Genomic DNA, 26,087 nt, shown 5'->3' on the forward strand with positions numbered 1-26,087 from the left:
TAGATTTGACAAAATAACTATAGGAATAAATAAATTTTGTAAATAGTGTATATAAAACAGACTGTCCGTTTGATTTCACGTTGCAATACCGTATTCCTTACATGGTGGTTAAAACACCACCAGTGTATTACCGGTGGTTATACACTGGCGGACAAAAAATTTAGATCACATTGAAATTGTGATGTTTCATTGACATTTGAGGTTGTAAACCATTGGTACTGTATTTTTTAAACCAACTTTAATAATCCATATTGAATTAATAGCAATATTTTGGTTTTTGAGCTTTACTTAGGAGAAACAACAAGTTTACAGTTAGAGTAAAATGAGACTTATTGTTAAAAAACTTACAAAAAAAAATTAAAACTAAACATTATTAAAAAAAATCTTCATTAATATCACCACTTAAATACAAAAAAAAAACATTAACATTTCTCACTTCTTGAAGTTGATTTCGTAAGAAAACCGCGGAGGCTATTCCGCAAACTTGGGGACAGTACAAACCGATCGTCTCTTTGGGTGGTGATTTTATTTCGCCCGGATCCTGGCCTTCTGGTTATTAAACCAGTCTCCTCATTTTGTATTCTTCTTCTTCTTAAAGTGCCTATCCGTTCCGGATGTTGGCGATCATCACGGCTATCTTTACTTTATTTATTGCAGCGCGGAACAGTTCAGTGGTAGTCGTGTTATACCACTTTCGTAAATTTTGAAGCCAGGAAATGCGTCTTCTTCCCGGTCCTCTCTTACCATTTACTTTTCCTTGGAGAATCAGCTGGAGAAGGCCGTAACGTTCTGGATTTCTCATTACATGTCCTAGATATTCCAACTTTTTAGTTTTGACGGTCATGAGAATTTCACCTCCACATTAGTAACTCTGTCAACCCAGGATATACGTAAGATGCGCCTATAACACCACATTTCGAAAGCTTCGAGCCGATTCATAGATGCAACAGTCAGTGTCCATGCTTCCATTCCGTAGAGCAGAACTGTGAATATGTAGCAGTTCAATAGACGGCATTTTGTTTTTAATGATATGTCTCGACTGTTGAAAATGGTTCTCATTCTAACGAATGCTGCTTTTGCTTTTATTATTCGCTGTTTAATTTCTGTTGAGTGGTCCCATTGACTATTTAAATTGGTGCCTAGATATGTATATTGCTCGACTCTTTCGATATTCTGTTGGTTGATTGTAAGTTGAGCGTTTAGTATTGGTTTTTTACTAATTGTCATAACTTTGGTTTTCTTTATGTTAAGAGCTAGTTCGTATCTGTTGCTGACTTCTGTTATGCGATTTGTTAATATCTGTAAGTCATTCAGATTATCGGCAAAAACTATAGTGTCATCTGCATATCTAATGTTATTCAACCATTCACCGTTTATTAGTATTCCTTTCGCACAACCGTCTAAAGCTTCCTTAAATACCCATTCAGAATAAATGTTGAACAACAATGGAGACAAAATACAGCCCTGTCGTACTCCACGTTCTATTGCAATTTTATCAGTTAACTGGTCTTCTATTTTGATTTTGGCCGTTTGATTGTAGTAAATGTTTCTGATAATTCTAAGATCTTTGTTGTCAATTCCAATTTCTTGCATTAGAGTCATTAATTTGTCATGTTTTACTCTGTCAAATGCCTTCTGGTAATCTATAAAGCATACGTATATGTCACAATTCACATCCCTGCATCTCTGAAATAGCACCGGTACAGCAAAAAGGGCCTCCCGTGTTCCCAGAGCATTTTGTATTAATGCGACAATTCTTGCCATAGTAACAGGATCTAAAGGCATTATGAGGTATACACCATCAACAATACACTATACTACCTATAGGTTTTACACAAAAAAATAACAATTGAAAAATTGGCAATTAACTGACAAGGTTCCACTAGAGTAAATGCAGATATTTCATAAAAAAGTCGCAAACGTCGTAAATACGATGACAGTACGTGACTTAACTGACATACAGTCTGTCCCAAACCCTTCTTTCAGTGCGTCACTAATTTTGACGTCATATAGGATTTTAAGAATGTCGTGAATTATTGCATGAAATTTTAGTTAAATCTGACAGTTGAAGGATCGTAATCGGCTAAATGTGAAAAGGTTATTTTTTGAAAATGTGGAGTAAAAATTTTAAGAATTTAAATTTTTTTTAATTAACATATTAGAGGTCCCGTCCTGTATAAAAAATTTTATTGTGCATTATATTGGAACGGCAGTTTGTCATAATTCCTATTCTATACATTCCAAGGAAAGTGCTTAATTAGTTAAGATTTATTTATGTATTTATTATTATTTATTACAAACACTATGGCTAAAATGTATAGTATTTAAACTACTAATATGAATATTTTTTAGAATAATTTAAAACTTACTTCACGAACGGCAGAAACTGGTAATAAAGTTGTCCCAGCCTCTTTTTCTAATTGAAAATAATTTAATAATTTTAATATTAGTCTTTGTTCATTCTCGGTATATCTCGGCATATTTAAAATATTTTTATGACAATAAATACAAAATTAAATTTTCACTGTAAAATGTCTGAAAATACTATCCTGAAATGACAATTATCATTTTATCAGTTGACATTGTCAAAGTACTGTCACTATCGAGACCATCTGCGTCAAATTATATTTATGCGTATCATTGATTGGATATCTATTTAGCGTATTCTAAACTCCAACCAATTATATATCCGTAAGTAGAATTCGCTTTAATATGCAAATACCCGTGAACGATATATAATTTTCTAAGTTCTATGTATAATAATCACAGACTCACGTTTTTTTCTGTCACTTCTAGCTTAATGCGTTAGAGATAATTCGATAAACTGTGACGCACTGAAAGAAGGGTTTGGGATGAACTATATAACAACAACAAATGATACATTATTTCTCGGCAAGCAATATATCAGCGCCTACTACACCAAAACACAAAATTTAAATGTGACCTAAATTTTTTGGCAGCCAGTGTATATAATTGCACAATTATTTTTCACCAATAGATATGGATTTATTATGACGATGATCCTTGTCACAAGATGGCATGCATTACGTAAATAAAACTTTATAATTACTTTTTTAATATTTATGAATGTATTTAAGAAACTAGAAGATACCCAGTAAATTATAAAAAAGATATAATGAAGAAAATTCTTACATTTTTGTTACAATATTATAGAAACAAAAATTTAACATCACATATTTAATTTAACAGGAAGGAAACAGGAAAAAATGTGAAAACTATAGAGGAATTAGTATAATATCGTCGGTAGGTAGACTTTACGGGAAAATTATTAAGGAAAAACTAGAAACTGAAATAATAGGAAAAATTGGAGAAGACCAAGCAGGGTTCACAGTAGGAAAATCATGCCTAGATCATACGTACACATTAGAACAACTGATAGAGAAGAAAATGGCAAAAGGTAGACCGGTCCATCTGGCCTTTGTTGATCTAAAGAAAGCATATGACTCAATACCTAGAGTCAAATAATGGGAAGCAATGAATGATCTCGGAATCAGACAAACACTAATAAAAGCAGTTAAAGCACTATACAAAGAAAACAAAGTAGCTATTAAATGTGGAAATAAAGCTTACAATCCATTTAAGACGACAAAAGGACTTCTACAAGGCTGTGCTACGTCCCCTACTCTGTTTAAAATATTCTATAAGTTTTGCCGACGATCAAGTAGTCATCGCACAAGATGAAGAAGATCTCAGCTTTATGCTCAGAAAACTAGAAGAAGAATATAAAAACAACGGGAAGACAAATAAATGGAACAGATAAATTCAAGTATTTAGGAACCATAATATCGAACCAGGGAACAACAGAAGAAGATATAAACAACAGACTGAGACAAACAAGAAACTGTATAAGACAACTAAACTCAGTGTTGTGGGATAAGAACATTACGATAAAGACAAAAAAGAGAATATATAATACCCTGACAAGAAGTATCCTGACATATGGGTCCGAAAACTGGACAATAAACAAGAGAAATAGAGGTAGAATAAGAGCAGTAGAAATGGAGTTCCTGAGGAGAAGCTGTAGACTTACAAAAAGAGACAGAATTGAAAACGCAGAGATTAAGCGGAGAATGGGAGTGCAATCAGACATAATCGACTATATAGAGGAGAAGAGACTATCCTGGTACGGCCACGTCAGAAGAGCGGACAGAGGACGCTGGATAAACAAAATCACAGAATGGAGCCCGATTGGAAGAAGAAAGAGAGGAAGACCCCGAAGGTCATTCAGAGATGAAATCGACGAGGCTATGGAGAAAAGAACCCTGCGAGATGGAGACTGGAATGACAGGGAAAATTGGAGAAAACGGTTGAGTGAAGGAAGACAGTGAAAACTGTGGAAATCCTTAGTAGTAGTAGTATATTTAATTTATCCCCTATTTATCTGAATATCTATTCTTCTTTTTATAATACAGGAACATAGCATAATAATAAAGTTTAGCGATGAGCCAGCCCATTATCCAAACTACTAAATTGCACACGGAAATAACAACGCTGTGATGATGAAGCTTAAACGTCTTGTATATGGATGATTTGGAATTGATGGCTTCCACCCGAAACTGATAAATATATAAAAACCAATCCCATAAAACTAGAAAGGGGAGTGAGACACTATCTCCCCAAACTATTCACTCTATACCTTGAAGTCAGTTTTATGAAACTAAACTGGAACACAAGGAGTACAAATATCAAAAGAACACGCTTCAATCAGCTTAGATTTGCTGATAACATAGTCTTAGTGGTAATAATATCCAAGAAATGAAGAAATGTTACAACTAAATCCGGACCAGTAAGCCTAAAGAACAACTGCAACAGTACAAAAATAATGAGTCAAGAACAGACAAATATAACAATATAAAATCGTATCACAAAAAATTTCAAGTACTATTTATACTTGGTTTAAGTCATCAAGCCAGGAAAAATAAATAAGGATGCTGAAATAAAAATGTACCAAAAGAACAATTAAATATCCCATTTTCAGATTAAGTGAACAAGTTTTATATCTCTTCTTCCTCATTATTAGCAGTTGGTGCATAAATCGGTACTAAATTTAGTCATCAGTTTTCCTTGGGGTGTCATCAATTGCAACAATAGAATTTCTTTGGATATTCGAATATCCCTTTGGTTATTGGCCGTTACTAACTTTATTATCTTTTCGCTAAATACAATGGAGACTCCGGATCTTGTGTCTCTTATTAACAGTAAATCGATATTTAATCTGCATATTCCCTGCCTATATTTCTTAATTACATGTTTATTAAATAAATAAACGTTTGGTTTACTTTAATTTCATTTCATGTTAAATTATTGAAAAACATTAAAACAGTAACTATGGAGCTCCATCGATTCAATTCCTGTTATCTTATGATAAAAATTCATTTTTAAAAATCATTAAAAAAAACTTGCCGTTCTCCTTTTATCTCGTTGGTGCTTATACATTGTATTACTATTAAGTGATCAACACAATACTATTTAAAATGAAGTTTTTTACAGAAAACTGAGCGATATGTTAATTTTTTGTATGTGTTTTGCAAAGATATTAGAACGTATTAATATCAAGAAAAGAAATGTATGAAGTAATAAGTACCATTAGTATAATGTGCCGATTTTGAAGAATGTCCACAAACAATGCATGATTTTTAAATACAAGGTAAGTGCTATGAACAAGCTATTAATTTATTACATACTTTACCACCTGTTTATAAACCCTGTCACCGTCATTACATATTAGGTTAGTTTTTCGTGAAGAATTGTTAGTTAGACTGTTATAGAAAGCCCGGAACAGAGACCCAAGCAAAGAAACGATAAAAACTCACGAGGTCTACATTTGAAGACAAATTTTTGTTTTCTTCCACTAAAATTTGTTTTTCCCTATCGTGCCTGCTTTTTAAGTCAGCTATGACTTGTTCAGAGTCTGCCAATGCTTCTAATCTAGATTTTTCCAATTTTTCTTTAAGTATTTGTACCTAATTCGAAAGAAGATATACATAAACAGAAACAAAACAAATTAACTGATTATATTAACATAAAAAACATATACTAACTTCTCTTTCTAGTAGCTCCCGATGGGTTTCTGCTTCATGAAGTTGATCTCTTAGAGAGGATAATTCCATGTTATATCTGGCTTGTTGTTGTGTTAAACTTTCATTGTATTGGACCTGTAATGCAAGTAATATATTAAATCATCTAAAAAAATTATATTATTAAATCGTGCCAACAACAAATTCATTAAAAAAAAGCAGTGGCGGCCATGGCCAGCAGAGGTAGTGCCATGGCACTATCTTATTTTATGTAGAAACATATTTTTTTATCTTTAAAACGTCTTAATGCCTGTTAATTTGTTTGTGTGTATTTCTTTTTATCTTCATAAATTGTATAAAATCTGGCAACTGAGTGCGTAATACAACTTCTAACAACCACAACGGATGTTATTCCAAGGGATAATCTTGTGTCGTTATCATACTGGCGCGCATAAAAAGAGAAATATTTTACGAGCATTCCATGTAAGTGACGCAGATAGAGCTATATTGGATTTTTATAATACGTTAAATGGGAATATTTGTGCCTGGCTCAAGAATCTATTTATTTCGAGTTTTTTTTACGCGCTCGCTTGTCGCTTTTATTATGTCTGTCTATTATAAGTTTTTGTATTTATAATTAAACTTTTACTGCGTCGTGGTCGTGGGTGAATAATAAATAATATTTTGATTATTTCGTAGATTTAATTTATTAATTGACAATTAATCAAATTAGTATCTCGAAAAACTGTTGTTGGTTTTTCGTAGAAAAAAACTACAAATTAAAGAACTAGGTCGGCCTATACCCGATTTAAAAATTGAAAAACAAAGTGCAATCGGACAAAAAGTTCGCTGTCGTAAATTTGATAAAACTATTTATAATAAAAATAGCCGGTTGTGTGGTTGCGAACAAACTTAACTGTTTTGTTTTGTATGCGTTTTGTTTGGAGGTGACGAGACTTGGTCAAAGAAAGGCACCGATGACCTTGTTCATATATGGGATAAAATGAAATCCCATGAAAAATCATATTCTCTTGAAAATTACATTCATTGCTATGCACACCAAAAGAATTAATTATGACATGCGCATGTTCTATCAATAAGCAGGCTAGGATATTTTCTTCTAATCTTACTGGTTTGTGCTCATTCTTTTCTACGTCTACTCAAAGAACAAAAATTTGGATGAGGTGATTAATCGCAGGTTGCCAAAATCTTCCCAAACACGTTGGAATTTTTAATCACTGAGTGTTCATACTGTTTATGAAAATGGAAAAGACCTCATTACAGTTATGTATACAAGGTACTTCACGTGATTTGTCGTCCATTAATCAAGGTAATGATTATAAATTAAAGCCTCAGGATAAACAGTCACGGTAAACTAAGAGTGTATTATAAACAATACAGCGTTGTAAGATGTATCTACAGTCCTCTCTCTCTATAACGATATGCAAGAGACCGGGAATTTATATCGTTATACAGAGAGAGACAACATTCGGTACTGTAATATTAATAATACTGTACTAAATAACCTATTTTAATTTTAAAAAATTATCAAAACGAATATAAATGAATTAACATTGTATTCCACATAGATTTATTAACGAATAATATAAGCAATACAGTATAAAAAATGACTGTACAATTAAAAAATGTGTACTGTACAATGAAAAAAAATAATATGCTACTGTAAAATATATTTAGCCTACATTACCAAAAAAATATGTCACGTTGGTCTGTCTTCTTTTCCCTTTCCACAGAACTGACCTAACCTTGTCCTGAAGACGCATCGAATCTTCCACAGCACTCATATCGTTTTCCTGGTGGATGAAGAATCGATGCAGTACTTTTGCCGCATCCAATGCCCGCTGAGGGGTCGGAGCTGGTTCTGGGTCTGCTTCCACATCCGAGTCACTGTTTCCTTCTTCTTCTACACGAACTGCTTGCAGGATGTCCTCGTCAGAAAGTCCAGATGTTGTAGCTACGTTTTCATCAACTTCTTCAAAATCTATTAGCTCTTTCGGTCCGTAGGTGATAGTAAGTTCAAACTGTCTGGCCCAAACATCTAATGGCAGGTCATCTTCATCATCAGTCAATCCTTGACCTTCCAGCCATCCTGCGTATTTGAAGGAATGTTTTATTGTATTGCTCGTCACCTTGTCCCAGGATTTACTAATCATTATGATGGCGTCAAGAATGTTTAGTTTAAGATCTCCATTATTCTCAACCAATTCCATCAAAAGTCTTCTCCTGTAATGGCTCTTTTTAAACTCTTGACACTTTGGTCTATGGGCTGAAGGACACTCGTGTTTGCTGGCAGAAAACAGAGTTCGATGTTTTGAAGGTCGCGCAATACAGGATGAGCAGGACAATTGTCTACAAGCAAAAAAATTTTTTTTGCCTTTAAACTCGATATCCTACTTTTTTATTGCTTCTTCAAAAATTGCCGAGGTCATCCACGCACTCTTGTTTGCTTTATAGGTCACCGGTAGATTTTTTATGTTTTTAAAGTAACGAGGGTTTTTCGACTTCCCTATCACAAACAATTTTCGCTTCACCGAACCTGTTATGTTAGCGGCCACTAAAACTGTAATGCGTTTCTTAGAGAGCTTTCCACCAACGCACTTTTCCAATTTAAATTTTAAAGTTCTGTTATTTTAAAAAACAATCCAGTCTCATCCGCATTGAAAATGCCATCTGACGCATATCGTGCCTTCAGTCCAGGCCACACGTTTTCTAGCCAATCATCCGTTACGTTTTTGTTAACATCGCGAGCCTCTCCGCTGATTTGCCTGTAGTTGATCTTGTGCCGCAGCTTCCGCTTGTTCAGCCAACCCTCAGATGCCTTGAAATTCTCAATTCCAAGTTCAGTTGCAAAAAAACTCAGCTTTTGTCCTGACCACAGGCCCACAAAGTGGAATATGGTTCATACGCTGCTGCTGAAACCACTGAAGCATAGCGCGATCTAAATCTTCGTGCTGAGGTTTCCGCAACTTCTTCCTGCTACCGCCCTCCATCTTCGCTTTAAGCCTTTTCTGTCCTTCCATATCGAAGCCACAGTTGACTAAGACAGCCCCGTTCGGCGAACGACATCCGATTGTTTTTCACCTTTCTCACATGTTGACTGTTGACACACTAAGACACAACTCAAACTGGAAATAAAAAGTCGTCAATAGATGACAACATCTGTGTGATAACAGTTAGGTACGCCGCCCGAACAATAAAAGTCAGTCACTTAATTCTCTGATAAGAAAGAGTAGAATGGGTGGCCGCATTCCTTAAGCGCAGAACAAAACAACCGCTGGGGAATGACCTTGCCACTCGTGACTCAGGTAATCTGAACTTTAAACACAATAACACATTTGTCATCAACTATTGAACGCTAAAAAATTATCGCTATAAAGAGAGAACGATATCGGTATAGAGAAAGAATTAATACATTGTTCTTATGACGAACTAACCAACGTTTACTATTTTCATCGTTATAGAGGAATTATCGTTATAGAGAGAGGCTACTGTATTGTATATTTCAAGTTATTAACTCTGTATGTGTTTTCTGATTCATAAAACTCAAAACGAAGTATTTATTTCTTCATTTATAAGTTTTATTAGGTTATATTAATTCTTGTTGACTTACCTCTAATTTTTCCAACTCCGCTTTCAGTCTCAACGAATCTTGCTGATCTCTAGGACCATGTTCACTCCTCACCCTAAGTCGATCAGATTCAGCTTGCATTTGCCTACAATATTCCTCTGATCTTTCTCTAAGTTTTCTTTCTTTAGTCGCTTCAGCTTGAGCTTCTTCAACTCTAGACTCGAGTTCTCTTCGTAGTTTTTCAGCGCGTCTAATGTCGTTTCGTAGAGAGTCAACCTTTTGCATCACCGTTTCTAATTCTTCTTCTTTATCTCTTACCTAAAATAAAATAATAATTACACAATCTTTTCCCTTAAAAATACCACATAACAGATCCATTGTCCAAAACCAACGACACATGTTTTGAAATAACAGGTAAAGAGTATATCAAGGTAACTTGAAAATCGTAATCCTCATAAAACAGACTGAAAAGTATCGCAAGCCGGCGTAAAATATTGTTTAGGTAAGGTTAAATGGACGATACCGCATACACTGGACCTAGATATGGCTGCCGAAACTTGGTTCAAAGGGTGCTTGTGGGAAGCTTATCGGTCACAAAATGGAGAAGAAAACAAGGATCTTTCTACTTCATCTTTTAATGAAAACAATTCATGTATGAATCTATACACATCATCAGTTCAATCTAAAAGTACATCAAGTTTACACATATAGAGAAAATATCACAGAAAAAAAAAACAAGAATATGTAGCTGACAATAGATCACATGCATGTAGGTGGCGCTGGCGTCAGGGTTTGGTATTAAAACATAACCCTTATTTTATTCTCCATTTATATACATTATTTGGTACTCGTTTCCTAGTTGGTATGCAATTTTGTGAAATTATGTAGTTGCCTTACAATTGTTGTGTGCCACAATGCAATTCAGTTTCCAATAAAACTGACAATGTTAAGTTTCATAAATTCCCCTTGAAAAAAGCTTTATACAAACGATGGTTTATCGCTATCAGGTCTGAAAAAAGTATCAGCAAGCACACAACAATCTGTTCCAGGCACTTTTCAAATGAAAGTTATACCATTACAAGTTTGTTCTAATGGTAACTATGTACTTAAAAAAGATGCAGTACCTTCCGTAAATCTACCAAAAAGAAAGTTGGGGACTCCAGTGAAGGACTCTGGGAGAAGTGATAGATATAGAAAAAAAACCTTGTGTAGCAGTATTGCCACCAAACAAACAAAAAAAGCAAACAGAAACAGAATTATTACAGACAGTTATGAATGGTACACAAAAGTGTTGTTCAACAGAGACACCTGCTAATGAAAATAAATCAGAGAGTTCAAAAACATGTATTACAACTCAAACCGTAATAACATGGAATAGAAGTCAATTAATTTCCTATGACTTTTTGTCAGAAGAAACATTTTACTAGTTTTTCATGAAAATTATTTACATTTTTTGTTGAAAAGTTTGGAAAATATTACTTACATACATACATTAAAACTCATAGTGCTCATTCAGTGGAAAATGAACTATTAATAACGCTTATGAAATATAAACTTAAGTTGTTTTATTCTACATTAAAGTATTTTTTGCAGTAGACATTCTAACTGTCCGAAAAATATTTGTTAAGTGGACCAAGCATCTTTACACTTAAACTTAACTTTTGGAACATTACAACAACTTCAGAAGACCAGTACAAAATTATTTTGGACCGTACCGAAATTCCAAAAGACCGAAGCAATGACCCTAATGTCATCAAATGCCATAGTCTGTGGACTAGTACGCATTTCGATGCGCATCGCCCCCCCCCCCCCTCGAATTTTTCCATTGGCTCTTGACCTGGTAATCCCTATTTATCGCTCGAACAGCACATATAAATATTGGCTTTTCAGGTCAGCCAAGTCAGTCCCTCACGGGCTCTCCGAGAGCTTAGTGCTCTCGGGGTTCTGCTCATGTTCTATTTTCCATACTCTGTGGCTGAGAGTTATTTTCAACTTTAACTTGGTGTTTTTATTTCGACAATCCTTTGTCATGTAAGAAAATATCTTGTCTTTCTCAAGACAAGCCATCGGAAGACCACAACCTAATGTACCATTTTCGACGAGGAATTTGTTGTGTAAGAAATATCTTGCCTTTTTCAAGGCAAGACACCGAAGATATAAATATTTTCATATATTTTCATAAAATAAGTCCATAACCCGAAAATGGACTAAGTAGAGGAGCTCTCGACGGTATATTCGAAGCCCTCTACAGAGCACCCGGAGACAACAGAAGGTGGTTAGACCCTTATTTGTTCCCTCGTAAGGTGACAAATATACAACAAGCAACATATTCTACATATTATGGAACCAATACCTTTTAAATACTTATAGCATGCTCTGAAAAAGGTGAAATTATATGTGTATCTGATGTTTATGGAGGTAGTATTTCAGATAGAAAAATTACAGTAGAATGCGGAATTTTAGGACTTATTGAAGAAGGGGAATTTATTTAAGCGAACAGGGATTTTGATATATCAGATCTTTTCGAGAAAAAAAGGGATACATTTAAATATACCTCGATTTAAAAAAGGGGCTCAGAGGCAACAGAAGAAGAAATAATAAAAACAAGGGCCATTGTCAATCGTAGAATCATTGTGAAAATATTGGATTGGAAAAAAACAAAATACTGAAGGATATAATTTCTTCTAAACTATTCCCATATATGCATAAAATAATTTATAATTTTTTATGATTTGTAACTTTAAAAATCGAATAAGTAACACTTTGTGAAAATTATTTTTCTATCTATAGATATATCTGAAGAGAGGTATATGTGAATCTGAGGAATAATATGAGGTTATGATTGAATACCAAACCTCGACGTAAGCGCCCCTTACGGACATTTTTTTAACTGACTTAAGACATGTGATCTATTGATGACAGTAATGTATAAAAAAAATCTCAAGTTGGAACCATGGACTTGTTAATAAAAAAAGTTTAATGTTAGGTTTATATAAACATAACTTTCCAGAGTGCACTTTCCTGTGTAAAATTGCTCAATAGACATATTAAGATTGTGTATTGATTTAAACTCCCATGCACCAGGGACAATATGCTTATGGAGTAGGATCATGGAAACGGCATTGCATTATCTTGTACAGAGGAATGAAAGTGATGCCAGGAGCATTTCTAGATACAGAGGGAGCATTCGACAACACTTCCTACGAAGCAATCACAAGTGCGACTCCTCAGTTAAGAGGAATAGACAAAAAAATCTGTATGTGGAGAGACTGCATTTTGAATAACTGTCTGGTATATATAACGTTACTGGGGGACACAGTGTAGCATAGCCAGAGGCTGCCCGCAGGTCGAAATCTTATCTAATCTCTTGTGGAATGTGGTCAAAGATGGGTGGATATAGACTCAACAAAAACAGCATAGGCTGTGTGATGATAAATGTGATAACAGTCTAATTTTGACGAATCAATCATAGTTTAAAAAACTTCACCGTACTTCAATTGTCTTTCAAAAGAAAGAATATTTAATTTAGTATTATAATAATTGAATAAATGAATTATGAGTACAATTTACCTGTCTGGAAAGTTTCTGTTTTTGTTGCCTGAGTTCAGCTAATTTATCAGAAACTTCCGCATATTCAGTCATGGCTAATTTTTTCTGTGCTAAGGCATCCTTAAGTTCTATATCTTGAAATTTTAATTTTTCATTTAAATCCTGACGGTCTTTCATGATCTCATCCTTTTCTTGTTTTAATAACCTAATAAGTTTTTCTAATTCTTTTTGTTTCCCTGAAATAGAAAATAGATTTTTTTCAAATGTCTGTTGCAAATAATAAAAATTAATACTATATGACAAAGTTAAGTCAAGTCGCGACCCTGAGTTATCAAGAAGCAAGCGTGGTTATTTTATTTCCATCCTGATGAGCGCTATTGCCAGCTAATTGTTGTTTTTCGCTAACGAATAGTTTAAGACACTCATTCCAGCGATATTACCAATTATAATTGCCTTTAATGTAAGGTTTGAAGATATATTACACTCACAATGGGGCAAATCTGGGAATAGGGTGAATAACGCATTCATTTAAAAGCAGTTTCATGAATTTTCGCCAGTGTAATATCAAATTATGGCTAGGTAATTATGTGGCAAGATCGACGATCGATTTGCAGGTGCGGGGCTCCAGCGACATCGATAAATTTCGATTGGATTCCGGAAGCGGTTTGAAAAAATAGGCAGAAATAGATAAATATATATATATATATATATATATATATATATATATATATATATATATATATATATATATATATATATATATATATATTAAGAACAAGTTAGATTTTAGGAAGTAAATAAATGTTATAAATTTATTGTGTTTTTAGTGTTAGTGTTAGAATCCTGTAAATAAATTAAAATAAACATTACAATACTCTTAATGTTCTTACCGCTATCAGCACCATCTAACGAGTCTATATGCATTTCCCTAGAGTTATTCGCTTCCAGACTTCTTAATTGAGATTCTAATTCGCAGTTCCTCTTAGTCAGGGTATTAATTTCGTCTTGCAACCGTCTCGTACTATCCGGCGACATTTTCTTCTCTATCTCCTTTTCGTGGTTTAAAGCCAACCCTATAATATCACTCTTATTTCGTTGATTTTGTTTTTCCATAAATTCTGATTCTGTACACGCCGACAAATTACTGAGATCACAAAGATAACTAAAAATTAAAGAATTAGATTAAAATATATTTTTATCTGTAGATAATTCAGAGCTAATTGGCGGATAGAAAACGATTTTTTTACACCAATTTAATAAAGGGTTGTCCAATCGACCTTTTCATCATGTGACAAGCGCATGTGCAGCCGCCATGTTGAAACAATGGTAAGTCAATAGTTTCGTACTGTTTTGATCAACAATGGCTGGGAACGCTGAATTAACTCCACAATTGAATCAATCATTAAAAAAAATATGACAGACATTCGAAAAACGGCATTAATATGTGGATGACAGATATATCCGTACCCGTTTAAGGTAAATGAAATAGAAATGTCTGGATCTTTCCGGTCGTATTTAAGTTTTATCCACACATATTCATGCAACATACAATATAAGACTAATAGTAAAACATCCTTATACATATTTATTGCATACCTTCCTTGTGTAAACGAAAATCCAATAAACGGCAGATGTAGACCAGTAAAGGCGTTATTGGCAGTCGGAGGTAAAACATCTGAAAGCCGAATGTCAGCATCGTCAACGTCAAAATTTGATGTATCTGTCGGACTGGATACTTCTGGTATATAGGGAGCGGTACTATCTCTAACACCATCCCAGTCAACATTTTCGAACCAAGGATGAACCTAAAAACAATAAATATATATATATTAAAATTGAATTTGGACAATGCTGCCATAACAAGATGTTTTAATGGAAATATTGTTTCAAACGTATCATTAAAGATGTCCTACGATACAGTCAGTTTAGATTTCCGAATATGGCCTTTATACATATTATACGAGGAATAAACATTATATTTTTATCATCTAGGTTTAGGATATCCTGTGATGAATTACAAGTTTTAGATGTCACTCAAAACCATTTAGTTTGAAAGCTTTGTCTATTCCCTATTCAGTCTTCTTTCATTTACTTCGATATGTCGATTCTATTCAAAATTATGGATTATTGAATAAAGTATTGCAATTTCTTTGGACGTTTTTGTAATTTTGACAATAAATATGGATCAACTATTACCAGTTAATACGAAAACAATTCATTAACAAGGAATTGTCCCATTTAGCTTGGATCATCTATTATCCGACACATTTTACGAATTAGCGTTGAATATATTCCCATATATCCATATTCTATCCATATATATTTCGATCCAGGTAACATGTTGACCAATTTAATTTGTCTATTTCAAGTTCAATTGTGTATTCTGTAACACAGTAAGAAAGCTAAAAACACGCTCGATAAATCGTTCACACGTTTACCTCCAAACGTGCAAAATGCCAAATTTTGATTCATCCGTTAACATAACGTTTTGCAACTCATCATCATTCTAATTAAGATGTTGACAAGCAAACGACAATCTGGCCTCCCGGTAACTCCTAAGCAACTTTATAACACTAACTGGACTGCAACTAAGTATCCAGCTTTCCTTGTACGGTGACGAACATTTCACTTTTCTGTGCCTCAAACATGGCGAAGTTGATTTTTTGTCTGAACTAAGGTTAGGTGTCATCGAAGAAAAAAAAACATTTTTCCGATTCTTATCTTTTTAAAACATTTTTTTCATATAAAACAAGAACGAGTCGACCGATTGAACATCCTTTCGTTCAATCACGAACAAAATGGTACAGTCGACTCTCGTTAATTCGAAACTCTAGGGACTCTTAAAATATTACGAATTATTGAGTGTTTGAAATATCAAATGCTTCGAAATTTTTGAGAGAAAATAAATAAACCTTCGAATTATTAAGTGTTGATCAATTATTATTTATTAACTGCTATTCTATAACGATGTCTTTATAACTACGGTAATCTTGCTCGAATTTACTTCAAATTTGGTGTGAATACTTTTGAAGTAGTATAGTTTTTAATTATAAGATTTTTTGATAATACAAGACCTATGTAACCCCTTAAGGCTATCAAAACAAGAAATCTGTTATCAGCATCGGAAGTACTACATTTTCGACCACCTCCAAATCCGTGTTCATTGCTGCCAGTTTCTCTAAATCACTGCTCGATTATTTGTATAGTTTATCTCCGACATTTAATCTTCTCAAAACATATTTATTCTTATGTTCCACTTCTAAAAGAGCTCAGGATTTAACAGTCTTCATTACTCAAAACCATTTTGAGAAGAAATAAAAATGTTCTCAAACTGACGTAATGAAGTTAAGACAACTGTCAAATTATAAATAAAGGGAACCAATTTGGCAATATTTATGCTTGCATGACAAAATTAAAGAAAAAATGCAATGCTGTATTCAGTACATATACAGAAAAAACAATAAAACAAAATACAGAATGAAAAAACAATATACAGAAAACGAACCAACCCTGACTATAGGATAATTCTGAGTGACATACAAAAGCTTCATTTCACCACAGGAATTTCTAAAAATTTTTAAATCTAGATGATAGAAACATAATTTTGTTTTTACTCGTACCTATAACGTATAAAATAGGCCTTATGCGGAAATCTGAAAGATATGAATTGGCTGGACCGATTTATTTCTAATTGTCAAAAAAAATATCAAATTTAAGCCATAAATAAAAAATTTCAGATCAAAGTTTGTTAACATTTTAAAGCAGCCAATTTTTATGCACGTGAATGTATAATCCGAAATACAAATATTCTGGATCAAGCATTTGTACATTAGAATCGACTGTAACAGCTTAGGCGAAAGAAGTGATGAAAGAAGAAGACTTATGAAGCTTTTATTGCTGAGTCATATATCTCTAACATATAAAATAGATACAAAAGCTGTAACCGTTTTAATCAGTCAAGTTAGATCAAAAATGACAATATACTAGTTTTTTGTAGTTTTTTTATTAAAAAAACTGTTCAAATTAAACATATTTTGGGCATATAAGACTCTTATCGTGTTATTTTTGAAAGTGTGCAACATTTCTACCGATAATTTAAATTTTCACTGAAACGTTTACAATCTTATCAATAATATATATAAAATGTATCACAGAAAAGATCCAAAAACTATTGACTCGAAAGTTTTTGGTCGTAAACCGTGAACAGCAACGAGAATCTATATAGAAGAATTCGTCGATGCAGATTATCTACCTTTGTGTTTACAGTATAAAGCTTATACCACTTCCTACCAAGATTACAAAGGCAATTCATGATTTTTAAAATTTATATTTTAATTATAATTATTAGTTGTTTACTCAAACAAGCTAGAATTCGATCAATTTTTAGATTGAATATTTCAGGGAAAAAAAAATAAAACAATTGTATAAGAATGAAACAGAAATCATACAAGTCGAATCATATAAACAATTAACTATTATTATGGTATTAGGTGACATGAATGCAAGAATAGGACGAGAGAAGCGATAATGTATTACGGCTGATAAACTTAGCAGCAACACTAAATGTAACAGTCGCTAGCACCTATTTTGAATACAAGAACATACACAAGGTAACCTGGAACTCTCCTAATGAGAGGACCAGAATAAAGGAAGACATTGAAGCAGTAGCGAAAGATGAAATTGAAACAGAAAGTTGTGCCAGTAAAAATAATTGGTTTAACGAACAATGCAAGAATGCAACAAAAGAAAAAAATGCTCACAGAAAGATGTTTACCCAACGAGCTAGAACAACTGTAGAGAATTACCAGACAAAGAGAAGAGAAGAAAAGAGGATACACAAAAAAAGAAAACCACTTAAATAAGAAACTTAAATATATACAAAACCTCAACAGAGAGAAAGAATTCAGAGCATTCTATAAATAAATTAACACCAACAGAAAAGAATTCAAGGCAACCACAAGACAAAGCAGAAGTCAGAAAGAAGAAGAAAAGCTGGAAGACGAAGGAGATGAGGTAAGGGGAACAGACGAGAGAGAAGAGGAACCACTAACGATTCTTGAAGTTAAAGATGCAGTTAAAAAACTAGCCAGAAACAAATCACCCGGAATAGATAATCTCCCAGCTAAACTATATAAAGAAGGTGGCCATGATACCATTATGGCATTATAGCAGCTTATAAAAGAAATATGGACACAGAAATCCCTCCCGAATGATTGTAATATTGGAATACTTTTTAAGTTTTGAATAAGTTTTGAGTATATTTTAGCGAATTTCGGTAACCACATGATTTTAATTTATTTTATCTTAATTAATCTTAATAAACTTGAAAGCGACAACATTTTTGAATGGAGAATGAAAAGACCTTTCAAACGATATATCACAAGCCTATACTTCCTATTTTAAAAAGTGGGGGTTGTACCTGTCATTCTAAGGGGGTTGAAGGTAGGGGTTGCATTTTCACGTTAAAGAATGTCAAGTTATAATTTAAATTTGACGTGTTTCGGGATTTTTTATAAATATGTACAGTAACCTAAATAATGAATTTATTCCATTTGGCTTTTACACACTGTATAGGTCTATAATAACCAAAAAAACTTTCAGATACCTAGATTTGTCAGATTCCCGAACAGGGTCTTTTTGCTTATTCCCTGTACTATATACCATTCACTGTAAATTAATGACCCAGGTGGTTGATGAGACTATAAGTATTTTGGAAATAAATAAATTAACTATGTATTTTTAAAAATGTTCTTTATTTCTTAAAACTTTGATACCTTACGATTTAGTTTTAAGTATTTTCTTAAAGTTTTTTTAGGCATTTGATGAGTTGAAATTACTCATCCCAAACATGTACTGCATTTAAATTTTCGTATTTTGTATTTTAAGTATAAGTATCATAACGAATGGTGGCATTTATTGGGTCAAAAATCTAGAACGTTATTTTAAATTATGCAGTTATGTCGAGTAAATGTGTAGGCGCTGATTTAGTACAATGATAATTGATTAAGTAATTGAAAACAGATGTAAAACGACGACACATTTATTAAAACTTTTAATAAAAAATTAATGAAATAAAGATAAATTTGATACAAATAAGATGGCAATAACAATCATTGTACATATATACACATATAGTTTTTGTTTTATTTTACCAATGTTGACTCCTTACTTATTTCTACTGGATTAATATACATACATTGACCAGCAGATATATTTAGATTGATTTTTCGAACTTATATATGCATGTTTAGGTAAAAGAATTGTGAAGTAAAAGTTGATTCTTTGGAAGCAATAATCGCGATTTTAATTACATCAGAAACTATCTTTTTTGTAAAACATCATATTTACAGCTATTTTAGTGTGTTATGTGTTTACAAGCTTTTATTCTAAATTAAATACTCCCAATTAAATGTCTCCCAAGCATTGTGTTTTTTGTTTCATGTCAAAATATGTCTTGGTTCATTTTTTAGAGCCAAATGAATTTGCCACCCACAATTTAGGACTTTTTAATTATGATTATTTTGGAATTATTTTGTAATACGACGAGGTGACTTTGGTGACTGTTATCATTATGTCATATTAACACTTACATTTTGTTTACCCATGATTGATCATGGTTCTTAGTGTCGAAGATTGTGAGAAAGCCGTTGCTCTGGTTGAAGATGGGAGAAATTATGAATATGTGGCTAGAGTACTAGAACAAACAAGGCGTAAAGCGGGAAATGGCAAGAAGCGCAAAACTACCACTTGAGATGATCGTTTTATACGAGTCAACGCTTTGCGGGATCGTCATTTAACAGCGGTGCAAACAAGAAATCAGCTTCAAGAGGTTCGAGGCAATAATGTAAGTGTATTTACAGTTCGTCAAAGATTACATGAATTTGGTTTGCAAAGTGGCAGACCAGCAACTGCGCCCAAATTACTTCCACGGCACAGAGTCGCTAGACTACAATTTTCCAGGGAACATTTACATTGGAATTTAGGACAATGGAGTAATGTTCTTTTTACGGATGAGTCGAGATACTGTCTTCACTCATCAGATGGGAGAAAACGAGTATGGCGTCGAACTGGAGAGAGATTTGCGGAGTGCGCTTTCAGTTCCTACGTTAGTCATGGAGGGGGTTCGGTGATGGTATGTGCAGGAATATCCCGAGAGGCGCACACTGAATTGGTATTTTAGCGAATTACGTAGTACCTTTTTCTCAATATATCGGCGATGATTTTCTATTAATGCAAGATAATGCGCGACCCCACACTGCAATGTGTGTCACGCAATACTTAGAGCAAGTTGGTATTAATAAAATGCCGGCGTGTTCGCCAGATCTGAATCCAATAGAGCAGTTTAGGACATACTTGGTAGAAATATTAGAGGTCCCGCAGTCGCACCAGCCTCAATTAACGAACTTCGCTTGGCTCTAGAAGAGGAATGGCAAAACATCCAGCAAGATGATATTCGCAACCTCATAGACAGCATGAGCCGACGTGTACAGGCAGTTATAGAGGCTAAGGGGGACAATACAAAATATTACAAGTTATTTTTTAGTAGTTTATCTTTGTTATTTGTGTACTTAGGTTAAGTTACATTTAAGTTGTTTTTCTATCATCTACCATGATTTATTGGCAATTTTATACTAGATCGCGAGATCTTCATATTTCGTTATCGAGATCTAACCCTTAATATTCTCATCTCCCGAGACTAAAACTTAGTCAACCTCTTATAAAATAATATCAACAAAATGTGTAGATTCATTAAATTATGCGGTGCATTAAGTGCATTATATAATGAAAGCATAGAAAGAGATCTATGTATTACAAAATAAATTTTAATTTGTATAATTATAATTAATTATTATGCATTGATACTTGTTTGACCTACTACATATTTATAAGGATTACATATTGTCAATTTTAAAATTCCGCTAAAATATTAAATATCTTTAATATAAAAACGATAATGTTTCACTCATATCTATAGTACACTTTATTACTACTTCTTAGACCAGTTTTATTATTAGCATTTTAAACGTTTAAAATTTGCGAAATATTTATTAAATATACAATGAAAGTTGAAAAATTGAAGTATAGAGGAACCTCCTAAAAAAGTATGAATATAATACTCCGAATGAACAGAAAAAATTTATCAAGGAGAGTATGCATTCAAAGCAGGTGCTTTATAATGATATATGGTTCTACGGGCTTTAGAGACTATGGGCAAGAAGAAATAATTGCAAAGTACGGCGTATAAATCCGGAACACAACGTATCATTATCATAATAATAGGAGTTCCTCTTATATCAAAATGCCAAAAGAAACTTTCTTTTTATGTCTAGTACCGTCCCTCTTTGTGGAGTATTGGGCGATTCTGCGATTAAATTCCTCTCGCGGGCTCGATGGAGGAGATGAGGATGAGACCAAGATGGAGAAAATTCGAGATATGATTGCCGCAATGAAACAACCTCGAAGAGAAGAAAAAGAAGCTGAAGAGAAGAAGCTGAAGAGAAAAGTTGTCAGGAAGGAAAAGTAGCTGAAGAGAAACGTCGTCAGAAAGAAAAGGAAGCTGAAGAGAAACGTCGTAAGGAAGAAAAAGTGACCACTAATCAATCGATTAGGAAAAGTCGCACTGAGATATTCACTGACGATGCGAGAATTATGTGCAGGACAACCATCGTGTTGAAACCATATGGAATCGAAAGGTATTGGTAAATTACGAAGGGCTATGACAATTTGATTTTGCAGAAGTTCCAAGTATTTCCGCCCAGTCAACATACCGTCTATAAAAAATGGACCAATGACATGATTCCCTATTATGCTTCCCCAAACATTTACTTTTCGAGGACGTTGGGTACGAGCGACATAAATCTGACGAGGATTTCCTCGAGACCAATACCGAGCATTCATTGAATTGTGACGGCCATGCAATGAAAACATACATTCATCGGTGAACATAACGTTCTCTAAAAAATGTTCATCTTGATGTGACATTTCCATTGCAGTTTGACAAAATTCTAAACGTCTATATTAATCCCCAGGGAATTGTTCGTTGGATTTATGAAGTTTATAGGGACGGTATCCATGTATTTTCAAAATTTTATCTACTCTAAATCTTGAAATTCCATATTGTTCTCCAAGACGAGATGTTGATTGGGTAGGATTTTGCTCAATACTTGCACAAATCAAAGTGTCCCTTAGTTCCAAATCTGGATTTACCTCCCTTCGTCTACGAACTCCTCTTGAAGCGAACACGGATCCATAAGTAAAAAAAATTACGTATAATAGACTGAATTGTTGATCGTGCTGGAGCCGGCCTATTTGGAAACATATTTACAAATTGTTGTCTAATCATGTTGTCTGATAATCCATTCAACATGCCAGACAACAATTTGCACTTTTTCCTCGACCGTTAAAACCATTTTTACGAATTGTTTTTTCAATAAAAAGTTTCTGTTTACCGTGCAAAAACACTTCTCGATATGTTATTATTTGATGGCTGAAGGCTTGATGATTTGGTTAGCTGTAAAGCAGGCAGCTGTTCGCGCGCATCCATTCCAATGTTATTAATTGTTTTGAAAATCATTACCTGTACAGAGGAATTGATATTAACACTGAGAATTTAGTGATGGATTTGACATTAAACAGTCTTCACCGGATTATTTTGCCTTCACAACTGAAGACTGTAAAACTGGAATTGAATTATTTTGTGTTTCTATTTTATAACATTGGAATAAGAATAAATTGTAAATAATGAGTTTTTCGAAAACTTGTTACCTAATATGTATCATATTTTTTATTATTTTTTGATTAAATAAAACAAAAATTTTATCCTTGGTGTGAATTGAACCCCAATCTTCTTGTCAATAGACCACGTCAACTATTACGCCAATTCCACATACAACAATTGTTTTCGGACTGAACATACCTACCTTTAGTTTAGTCAAATATTTCAGTTGAGTTATTTTTATTATTAAATAAACTTAAAGATTTATAATTTAAAATCGCTACTAATTAATGTTTTTTACTATAATATATCTTAATTTATTCAATCATTTATTCTAACATCAGAAATTATTAAAATAAAATAATAACTAACGTCTAATAACTAGCCTTATCTCGTACTATCTCACAACTTAATCTGTCTTCTATCCTTTCCGCTATTTTGCCGGGTGGTAAGACACTCATCACTATATATATATATATATATATATATATATATAATACTGTATTACATAAATAAGCTTACCTTAAAATCGTCAATGCCGTTTTGTCCTAATCTGAATTCCTGGCTACATATTAATTTTTTGATTAAATCTTTGGCAGAGTCTGATACTTCCACATCCGTTGGAAAGTCAAAACAGTTTTTATGGTTCATAATTTTTCCGTAAGTTTCAACTAAGCTTTCCGCGTAAAACGGGGTTTCACCAAACAGCATTTCATACATACAAACACCTATAAAAAAATTATGACTTGATTACTATTTTTGTATATTTTGTGATATTGAAGGTTTATGCATCTGGGTATTTCTCGAACCTATAACGCTGTGCGAAGACTTTAATATACCTTATTATAAACAATAATTAACTGCATCCATTTCTTAAAACAAGCGTCAATAGAAGGATGACAAAAGGATATTATTGACTAACATGAAATTACTCAAATGCGCAATACAGTCCGAATCGGTTCTGTTGTACTGAAATGATGGTTTTAAATTAGATATCTGGAACAATCCAGTTCGCTTGTTAAACAACGCGTTTGTTCTAATGCACACTTTAGTGATTGTAGGAAGTTTAGTACGTGGCTGCAACGATCATATGAATATTTCACTTACCTAACGACCACCAATCACACTCAGGTCCATATCTGCCTTGCCCATCTTCCATTGCCTAGAATGAAAAGTTATTGGTATTTTAGAAAAAATTTATTTTGATCTTTTTAAAACAAAAAAAAAACGTTTTTTACCCTGAGAATTTCTGGTGAGATATAATCAGGAGTACCGACAGCTACGTTTGATTGTACAGTACCATCTTCATTTAATCTTAAACAACTACCAAAATCAGCTAATCTAATATGACCATTTGCGTCTAGTAGAACATTGTCAGGTTTGATATCTCTGTAAGAAAAAGAAAGAATTTTGAACAAATAAATAAAAATAAACTTAATAATCTGGCATTGTTTTACATATTTGTAGAGTAAGTCCAGTTGTCGAGATTTACTCATTTGGTGGATGTCAATTTTGGGACTACAAAAAGATGCAAAAAAGTGGAACAGTAGGCGGTATTGTAGACTAGCGCGGAACTTCATACTATGTTTTCTGTATTGTTAACATTTAAATAATATATTTAAAATTAAATAAAGTAATTTTAGTCTTTATTTGTTTTTTATAATTTAAACAAATTCAATAAATTATCATGCTTGCTCCTAACGCCAACTGTTAACATGTTAACAAAGCATGCGTTGTTTACGTATGACAAACCTGTCAAATTCAGACCAAATATTAATAATAAAATGTAAATAAATAACATTTGACAGTAAATTTAATTATGATATAAGCTAAATACTATGTTTAAAAAAAATAATTGTATTTATATGAAATTATTTTAAAACGAGAATTATTATAAAAATAATCGGATGACATTTATGAGTTTTAACAAATTTTGACAATAGTTACAGATCGAATCTTTTAGTGACAGATATTATTTTAATTTTTTACTTCTCATTTAATGTCTATATTTTGTTATTTATTTTTCAAGTACTTAGTGTAACCTGCTTACAGTAAATATATGATGACTAGAAACGAATCGATCGAGAGTAGTGTAGAGAAAAAAAGTAATACAACGCCAGTATAGAAGCTTCGCAACAAAAAGTTTGCCACAATTACTCCCGGGCTTTCCCCTAACCCCTCGTAGAAGGAAAAACAGATTTCCCAAGAATCTGTAGTGAAGTGTAGTTGAGATAAGCACTTTTTGTGTAGAATGAAGCGTTCTTTCAGAAATAATGCTTGAAGCGATAGGCCATTTTAAAGTTTCCAGTTTCTATAAAAGTATTAAATAAATAAACGTTGCGCGATCCATTCTTAAACTCAATAAAACCTATGGCAGGAAATTTTAATTTTGAGTTTTGGCAATGAATATGAGCCATTTGAAATATGCCTAAAAACGCTGAATTTAAAATTTTACTTTACAAACGATCTAAAACGTTTAAAACTCCTTCTTTTTGCTTGCACACGTACGTTTTTCAAAACTACACAAATTTATAGAAGATCGATGTTTTCCGCTCCCCCCTCTCCCTCTATGAGGTTTTTAGGGGAAGCCTTGGGGTACGAGTGGTAAACTTTTTTGCTTTTTTGAGGTCCCCAATTGACATTCTCGAGGTTCTTTTTAGGCGTTTTCGTCTCTGACGACTGTACTATTATGCCCAATCTACAACAACAAGTACTGAGTATCCATGACTAACCATCAACTTCTGAGTTTTTTCGAAGTTTGATACTTTTCTCTCACTTGAAAAAACGTTTCTTGGCTTATTGCAGATGCCCCTGAAGATGATCTGAGAGCGAAAGTACTTGGGCAAGATTTAATAAAAAAACTGTCCTCAATGTCTTCCTTTTATTTGTAAAATTTAATAAAAAAGTGCCTGTTCGGGACTGTGACAAATTCTGGCATCTGATTTTTTTTAGTTATTATACACCTATATAAAGAAAACATATATGTTTCCTGCATATATTGTTCTGTTGGATGTTGGAATTATGGTCAAATATATGTGACACAAGAAAATGAAAAAAGAAATATACAGTCCACTAAACATTACAAAAGTATCCACTTCAAAATGAATAGCAGCTACTGACAAAAATATGTAGAAAATGACGTTTTAAATACATGAAACAAATAAATTGAATTTCAAAATAAACATTACAAAAGTAA

General features: G+C 33.2%; 1 protein-coding gene across 4 annotated transcripts in view; it reads right to left on the reverse strand.

Annotated features, from left to right (window-relative positions):
- gek (serine/threonine-protein kinase gek) overlaps positions 1–26,087 on the reverse strand; it is a 126,544-nt gene that overhangs the window by 61,014 nt on the left and 39,443 nt on the right. For 3 of the 4 annotated variants that reach the window (XM_072532941.1, XM_072532942.1, XM_072532943.1), the window contains exons 5-13: positions 24,130–24,280; positions 23,999–24,053; positions 23,414–23,619; positions 14,773–14,981; positions 14,067–14,338; positions 13,198–13,412; positions 9,670–9,945; positions 6,063–6,176; positions 5,835–5,984 (exon numbers count right to left, since the gene is read on the reverse strand). In XM_072532941.1, coding sequence (XP_072389042.1) covers positions 5,835–5,984; positions 6,063–6,176; positions 9,670–9,945; positions 13,198–13,412; positions 14,067–14,338; positions 14,773–14,981; positions 23,414–23,619; positions 23,999–24,053; positions 24,130–24,280 — 1,648 coding nt within the window. The remainder of the gene's footprint in view (positions 1–5,834; positions 5,985–6,062; positions 6,177–9,669; positions 9,946–13,197; positions 13,413–14,066; positions 14,339–14,772; positions 14,982–23,413; positions 23,620–23,998; positions 24,054–24,129; positions 24,281–26,087) is intronic. The other variant, XM_072532944.1, reaches the window with a different exon arrangement.

The sequence above is a fragment of the Diabrotica undecimpunctata genome, chromosome 5, assembly GCF_040954645.1.
Source record: "Diabrotica undecimpunctata isolate CICGRU chromosome 5, icDiaUnde3, whole genome shotgun sequence".
NCBI classification, from domain to species: domain Eukaryota; kingdom Metazoa; phylum Arthropoda; class Insecta; order Coleoptera; family Chrysomelidae; genus Diabrotica; species Diabrotica undecimpunctata.